The sequence below is a fragment of the Anomaloglossus baeobatrachus genome, chromosome 6 (assembly GCF_048569485.1).
Source record: "Anomaloglossus baeobatrachus isolate aAnoBae1 chromosome 6, aAnoBae1.hap1, whole genome shotgun sequence".
Classification (NCBI taxonomy): Eukaryota; Metazoa; Chordata; class Amphibia; order Anura; family Aromobatidae; genus Anomaloglossus; species Anomaloglossus baeobatrachus.
In genome coordinates, this window is record NC_134358.1 from 67,401,115 (window position 1) to 67,409,824 (window position 8,710).

Sequence of the window (8,710 nt, forward strand, 5' to 3'; positions counted from 1 at the left end):
TAGAACATTATCTCTGTGATCACCAGTCGCAGTATTGTGACACTTATAGGTACTGTAAATATATAATACATATGAATTAGATTCATACTTGCAGCATCAGGTTTAGGGTTTTAGATTTTTCATTTCACGTCTTTAAAAGATAAAACTGGCTGACTTTTTAGAACTTACAATACTGCTTCCGGTAATTTTTTTGTTCATTCATTATAAAGTATTGCATTAAACAGCAAAGATTCTTAAAAATTCAGACAAAGATGCATCAGCAAAAGAAATTACAGTTACTATACAAGAAAAAAAAATCCATCTTCATTTAACATACAGTTTTTCGGATTGAAAAAGTGAACAGGAACAGACTGCTACATACATATGCAAAGCCTAATGTCTAACTTAATGTGTCTGCTAAGGCATAATGACATCGTAACGATATTCCTATGGGTCGCTTTGTGTTGAGCATTAATTTGGTTGGAAATGGGTCATTTAATGTTGGCTGGACATCCTTTGTGCATTTCTGTTTTAAACCAGCGTTTGAGAATGGAATATATGTTGGCGGCCTCTACTATCAAAGTGGACATTTTCGTAACGCGGAACTGGTGCACTTTTCTCTAATAAACATCATCCTCAAAGTACAAATCGTGGAAGCCAGTGGCATTGTCTCATCTTTTGGGTGGCAGAACTTGTGCAGAGCTCTCATTTTCAGAAGAACAGATTTTTTGGAAATTGGTTCAGAGGTCACGGAAATGTCACAGGGAGACGAATACCATCTTGTCCTGAATGGCAAAATCAATTACTATAATCGAGACCCATTTTGATCTTTAGGCTGGATTTACACAAATGTATAGCATCCAATGCGAGAACATCGGATGCGGTATGCTAATGACCCTCAGAGTCTGCTGTGAGCGTGAGTCGAGTGTCATGCCACTGTGATCTGATCCTGTGATCAGATCACAGCTGCAGAGGAGAGAGTGGGATTAATCTCCCCATCTCCTCCATTGTCAGCTAATGCGATTATTACACTACACTTGGATGTCATCCATGTGTAGTGCGATGTTTCACTTGCACCCATAGACTTGTAAGGGTGCGAGTGACACGGCTCTCGCTGACAATCGCGGCATGCTGCGACTTTTCGTCCATCCAGAATCTGGATGAGAAAAAATCTGACCATCTGCTCTCCATCATTGACTAACATTGGTCAGAGTGCAATGCGAGATTTTCTCACATTGCACTCATGCAATTCATACGGTCGTGTGAGCATACCCTCACAATGGGACTCACTCTTTTCCATGTATGCATGATAATAACGTCTTAGGCTCTGTGCGCACTAGTGCATTTTACCCGCGGATTTACCCGCGGATTTGCCGCAGAAATTTCTTGAGAAATATCTGCAATCTTTGTGCAGACATTTCCCAGCAAATTCTATGAGAAAAAAAAATATCTGTGCGCACTGTGCGGATTTTTCTCAAGAAATTTCCTTGAGAAGAATTTCTCGAGAAAATTTCTTGAGAAAATGAGCATGTCAATTCTTTTCCGCAGGTACCCTGCGGATTTCGGCAGTACAGCCTGCAAAATCCGCAGGGAACCACCCGCAGGAAAATCGCGGCAAATTCGCGGCTATTCCAAGGCTAATCCGCGGCAAATCCGCGGCAAATCCGCATGCGGATTTGGTGCGGATTTTTTCCGGAGGTCTGGAAATCTTTCACTCCCAGAAGTTTCTCAAGAACTTTTCTTGAGAAACTTCACATTTCTAGTGCGCACATAGCCTTAGACTAAGTTCACATATCCTGTAATCAATCATTCCTACACTGGATCCTGCAGAGACCCATTGGGTAACTGATTTCTACTGGATAGGAGTCTATGGAGGATGGATCTGTTAATGGATTGCTTCCTATTGTAACGCATCCAGTAAGAAAACAACGGTTCCATTACAAATGCAAGTACAACGGATTTTTAAATAGCAATCCATTAACGGATCCGTCCTCCATTGACTCCCATGTTTAAAAATGGACCCGGCAGACATCCGTTATTTTACAACGGACAAAAAAGTTGTGTTATCACAACTTTTTACAAACAGATCTCTGACGGATCAGCGCTAATGGATAATTAAAGAACATGTGAACTCAGCCTTATATAAGCCTCCCACCTAAAAGCAGGCAATTCTTTAATAGAGCCGGGGGCGGGTCACCTGACAGACTTCACTAACTTTTGTGTTTCTCCATATTCTGCATTGTAACACCATGTGTCTCCTGGCTTCTTCTTTTGGTGACGTAGGCATCATCAAACTACTGCAGCCTTCATATTCCGTCCAAGTCGGGAGAGAGATTGTTGCTTCTATCTCGGTCAGAATTTGAAGGCTGCAGGCAATCATTGCTGCTGATTGACTGCAGCAGTCATGCGACATTCCCGCTGCCTGAGACCTACCAGAAAAGAATCCAGGTGACCGGTACAGGACACTTCGAGGAGTACAAAGAAGTGGTGCTGATCCAGTAGATGAGTACTGAATTTTTTCCCACCATCCTTGACTCATTTAGATTGTGTTTTAAAGTAGTAGACAACTCCTCAAATGCTGATGGGAGGAGATGGGAAGCCAGAGCACTGTCGGCAATGAAGGAGTCAATACAATTTCAAGTAAAAAGTTTTATTTTTATAACACTCATCAGGTTTGGCAAAACCCAAGTCATTTGCTGAAACGTGTTGCCAAATTAAAATGTTTTACCTGAGGTGGCATGATCTTCTTTTTTTTATGGAAGCCGCCTTATCTCCTGGACCTTCCAGTGCTCTGATGTACCTCTTGTCTAGACTTGAACGATGTTTTAGAAACCAGCCACTGTAGTGTTTTGTCTTGACTAGATCACCATAGTTGGATTCGTACCACTCTTATAGTGAATATGACACACATTTTTTATCCTTAGTGTTGTATATTATGAGTGAGCGCCATGTAATTGTTTATATTCCTAATTACATATTTTAGATATAAGGCTATTTTGTTTGCCCCCTGATCAATACAAAGCTTTGGTAGGGCACCATACAGATATCTCATTTAAAGAGACCTTGTCTTGCTATAGCTGACAATAATTGTACAAATCTGTTGATATTAGCAGGACCCGCTATTTATCTAACGGTACATGCCAGGGGTAAAAGGGGTCAGGTATGTTAGATTTTGAATATGCTCAATCCTAATGTATAAAGCACCACCACATATGTCTAGTAGTAGCTTACTCCTTGATAGCCTTTGATATCAGGTCACCCTTGGCTGAGCTGAGCAACTACGTAAGGTTTATGACCACATTAACAGGTTCCTCAACTTATTGGGGTAGTCCACTATCTAGATATTGATGGCTTATTCTTAGGATAGATCATCAATATCAGATAGCACATCTACTGATCAGCTCTTTGTAGTGGTGCAGTGACTGGAACAGAAGGATTCAGTACACAGCTTAGTGGTCGTTCTCATGTACTGTGGTTCAATTTCTTTTGAAATTAAAGGGGTTGTGTACTATTTGGACAACACCTTCTCATTCCTCATGTTTGTCCCCAGTGTTGGACTGGCTACCGGAGAAACCACCAGTAATACCAGGCCTGGCTGCGGTTATCTGAATCTTGGACTCCAGAGTTCAGCCCGTCCTGTCCGCAGATGTCATGACCTGAACCGCAATCGCTGGTTAATCAGTCAGCGCTCGCGGTTCTGTCCTGCAAACCCTGAGTTCAGTCCAGGCTGCATTCCGGAGCTCAGGTGAGAGCTCTGGAGTTCAATGCAGGTAACCGCAGCCAGGCCCGATTTCTCCGGTAGCCAGTCCGACGCTGTTTGTCCCCGTTAAAATAAAAAAGCTAATACTCAACTCTTGTCCTGGCGCTGTTCCAGCAGTGTCAGTACTCGTCATTCTGGGCTCATGTGAGGTTGTTTGTTACATCAGACGACCCTCCTGCTCAATCACCACTGTTTTCACTGTCCATGTCTTCAGACATATGAAAAGCCAATATGAAATGAGCGGCCATTTGCAGCTCTCTCTTCCTCTTGATTACTTGTTTGTTCGAAGCCAACGCTGATTGGGTGCTGGACTCGCATGATGTAACAACCTCACGTGAACCCTGGGAGAGGGAGTGCAGACACCGCTGGAGCAGCACCATCACAGAAGGTGAGTATAAGCTTTTATATTTTAATGGAGACAAAAGAATGAGAAGGGGTTGTCCAAATAGTGGACAACCCCTTTTAAAGAAGACCTAAGTTACAGTATCGGAGAACGGCTAGTAGAAATTGTAGACTGTTAATGTCCGACTTCTGTCAGCACTGCAAACAGCTGCCAGGTGTTGGATCCCCATTGATCTGATATTGAAGACAGGGGTGGACATATCATTGGGGCAACCTTTGCGGTCGCGCAGGAGCCCAAGAGGTTTAGGGGTCCATTGTTTATGTCTGACCTCTGCCAGCACTGCAAAAAGTTACCAGGTGTTGGATCCCCAATGATCTGATATTGAAGAAAGTGGCAGACACATCATTGGTGCAACCTTTGTGGTCGCACAGGGGTCCAAGCGCTGCGGTGGCCATTCTACCAGCAAAGCGGGTGTAATTGTGCATTATGATGAGCTCTTGTACACCAAAGGGCCCATATATTATTCCTGCACAGGGGTTCTCTTCTGTCAGTGTCCACCAGTGATTGCAAACCTATCTTACAGAAAAGGGTTTTGTAGTGGATAACCCTCTTAACATGGCTGGAGCAACAAACCATCGGTGATAACTTTCTTCAGGCAAGTGGAGACATATTGGATATTGCATCCTTAGCTTATTTTTTTGCTCCTTGATTGTATGAACTTCACATTATTAAATAATTAAATATATTTTTAGTACTTTTTCAATATGCCAGTTATACTTCAGCAGAGACATCTACTCTTTTGCAAAAGCGTAGAAGAAAAAAAAAGTAGGTATACACAAGTGCTTCTGAAGCTATTCCTAATATGTCCTTTTTTTCTGTAATGTTGTGTCTATATTATTTAAAATCTACTATACAGGTGCAAACCATATGTGCTACACAATAACTATACAATAACATTACAAATGACTTTAATATAAAGTTCTTTAAATAAAAAATAACATAACCACAGCTACAGTTGGGTCCAACAGCGACTGCTGTGCCGGTTAAGTACTCGTTTCCCACCGTGGATGGCAATGGCACAGTAGACCGTGCTGGGCACAACTGTATGAACACTGCCGGTAAAATAAATAAATAGGAAAAATGGCACCAATAATACACTTTTACGCATAACTGTCATGGAATCACACCTCAAAATCTTCAAGTCATTTTCAATTAATGGTTATCCTGATTGTCCAGGTATCAGTAAAGCAGCATTGTTTTTTTTGTTTTTGTTTTTTTTTTCGTCTGTTCTCTAACTGCAAGAAACAAATAGACTTCGTGTTTTATTTTTATTAACCAAAATCGAGGCCCGCCATTGTTCATTTGACGTGCTCGGCGGCATGTGACGAGCAGTAAAACTTTTTGTGAGTGATAAAGTTTGAAAGATTGTTAAACTGGATGTCGCACAAGCGGCAATATTTCCCACCTGCTGGAGCGGTACCGGAACCATTGAGATTTTTGGTCAGGCTCGACACCTGATCCTCAGCAGCTGGGGTCGACGGAGAAACATTTTCATTGGCTGTCAAAGGTTTTTCCGATGCCCAAGAGGGGGATTTGCATCCATCTTCTTGTGGAGGATTCTGGGAAATGTTTTCTTGCTGGGAATTGACTACAGGCCGGTCCTCCTGCTTAAGTCCACCATTAACTATTACCATACCTCTGTTTTTTGGCAATAGCGGGAGTGACTCTTTCTTCAGCAAAGAACATCCATTTGAAGGTATCTGGCTTTTGGGAGATTCGCTTCCTACATTTGTGCTTTGATCTAAATCCGCATTGTGTATTACAAGAGACCCAGAAATATAATCACTTGGCTTTATGCCATAATACGGAGAAAGCTGATCTGCTCCTCTTGCTTTTTTTATTGCTCCTGGGTAAAGGCATTGTGGAAAAAATGCATTTTTGTTTTCCTCTTTCGTTGCGATAAGCTGGGCTGCCTCACTAAAGACTTTAAGACCTTGAAGAGTCGCTAAGTGCGAAGAGAATAAGTTCCCATTAGGTGAGGACTGTTTTGAGGTTCTGTTCTTTTCGCACTTTATGATGGTTCTTTCAAAGTTGCCATCGGGGCTGCTCCTTTCATTTTCTGCATTGGGGAAAACTTTGCTCTCTAGATTGCCTATGTCGTTGCGTTGGCTTGCTGTCACAGGACAGAAGTTTTGCTTATGAGTAAGGTAGTTTTCCACTTTATTAAACCCTATTTTACATACTGTGCATTCATGATAGTCCAGAAGCCTTTTCGGAGATGTGGATACCTTATCTGATTGTGTTAAGCATTTTTTACTGAGGTCTATAGGAGCATCCATCTCTAGGGAGGAAATGGTTGAGTGCGAAGTATCACATTTCACCACTGGAACACATTTACTAATTGAAAGTGATGTTTCCAAATGTTTTGGAACAACTCCTGGAAAGATATCGCACCTGGGGTGATAGCAGTCCCCGAGTCCCTCTCCTGAATCTTGAGCAGACGTACATGGGTTTCCAAGATTAGCTACTTGTAGAAAATGCTGTTGGACTAGCTGTTGCCTCTGGTCATGTTCGGGCAGACACATCTCATACATCTTTCTCCTCTTCCTTGTACGCATAGTTCTCTGCAGGGCAGGCACTTTGTTAGTTGCGGATCTTTTTAATGGTGGGTCATGACGGGTTGCACAGTAGTACTGTTTATGAACCATAAAGGTCTCGTGTCTACTAAAAGTGATGTTACAAGCTTCGCAGGTGGTTTTGTTCGGGTCACTGTTGTCCGCCTCCTGCTGAGGAGTTGTGGTGTTTTTAACTTCATTGGGTTTTCCATTAATTTTCTCGTCATTAGTACTGGGATTTGCTAGCTTTTTAACATCGGCAACAAAGTCTTTGCTGTCCCTTGACTTAATATTGGACCCTAACAAATCTAAAACATTGGCTGAGGTAATGCAGGAAGTCGAAAGGAGTTGGTTGTCAGTTTCAGTAGATGGTAGAGGAGGGTTTAGGAGGCTTACTGAATTTTGGGAATTGGTTGGACTTACAGCTTCTGCTATTTTCTCGACAACACCGGTGAAGTCCGCTGTCTTGGTTATGTGCTGCCACCGACTGCTGCAGTAGTGCTTCTTATGTACTAAATAATTGTCCAAATTATTAAATGTTATGTTGCACTCAAAGCAGGTAGCCCCTTTTGGCATCAAGGGGCTGTAAATTACCGGGGGGTAGCTATTGCTGCCATGTCGTAGCCTCCTATGTACCAGTTCAGACATCTTTGCAAGAATTTCTGAGGCTTGAGGAACAACTGTGATATCATGTGGGAAAGCAAACTGGGAAAGGAAAGGTCCCATGGGGAATGAGGGTCCAATGGTGGGTTGTACGGGTGACGAAGCAAGCCTTGGGCTTGATGGCTCAGATTTAATTTTTGTGTATGAAAAAACATTCTTGTTCGTTGCCTCTGGCCTCTGATTGGCGAGGAAAAGATTGGGTTTCTTTTCACTCTTTTCCAGTTCACTGTCTGAGCTTGCATCTTTATTCTGTGCGGTCTTTTGGCTCCGTAGAAGTTCATTTTTATTCAGCAGTTCTGGCGTCTGTTGTGCATTTGCTTCGCTGGCACCGGGAGAATGTTCAGTGTCAGCTTCCCGTTGTAGTTTACTTCCAGGGACATGAAGCTCCTGGTGTTGTAGGAGTTCCCTCTGAGTTTGAAAGCCAAAATGGCACTGATTGCATCTAAAGGCAGCTTGAGTAAGATGAGAGAACAGGTGTTTGTGGAAGTTAATCACAGATTCTGCTGTGTAGTTACAAACTGTACATTTCAGACTGGCCCCGGGGGGAAGGAAATCTTCAACTTTAACACCTGCAAAAGATGGAAAAATGGAAATACATAAATAAATCTTGCTGATCTCTCATCGCCCAGCAGAAATATTGTTTAACATTGGAAGTCTGTGCATGTCCCCGCAGGCTTGATGCATTGTGTCATTCTGTTGTTCTATTTCTAATGAATGCAAATGAATACGTCCAACGTTGAGGATTTCTGATATGTAACATCTACGCAAAGTGACTTATTTAGGGGTCCAATGATAATGGTATTACACTTGGCTATGCTTAGATGTATGTTTACACATTTCCTATGTCTGCCCTAGAAAAACAATTATACTATGTGGTTGCATTGAAAAGCAAAACTGACTGTGCTTTACAACGCAAGCCAAGATACAAAATATGGATCTGCCCAAACTACACTGTTTTTTAAAGGGAACATGTCAGCTGCAATATGCACCCAGTACCATGAGCAGTTCTGGGAATATATTACTAATCCCTGCCTAACTGTCCCTGTATCTAGTAGGATACATAAAGAGATATTTAGAAAAAGTATTTCTAAAGATCCCATATGATATGCTAATGAGTGCAGGGACTAGTCGTAAGGGCGTTAGTTCCCTTGGCTAGTCAGCCCCCTTAGCATGTAATGATGCATTCTCCCAGCTTAACAGTGCGCATGACCAAAAGTCCGGGATCATGCACACTGAGCCGAAATCCAGGAGTCGTACGTGATAGCAGCAGAGAGTAGAGTGCAACCATCCTCTGACACCGCGCATTTATTAGCATGTTAGCACGCCTACAGGGGCATGCTAACGTGCTAA

General features: G+C 42.4%; 1 protein-coding gene across 1 annotated transcript in view; it reads right to left on the reverse strand.

The window, feature by feature from the left end:
• Window positions 1-697: 697 nt before the first annotated feature.
• ZFPM2 (zinc finger protein, FOG family member 2) overlaps window positions 698-8,710 on the reverse strand; it is a 644,283-nt gene continuing 636,270 nt past the window's right edge. Inside the window, exon 8 of the mRNA XM_075352963.1 lies at window positions 698-7,929. Coding sequence (XP_075209078.1) covers window positions 5,441-7,929 — 2,489 coding nt within the window. The 3' untranslated portion in view covers window positions 698-5,440. The remainder of the gene's footprint in view (window positions 7,930-8,710) is intronic.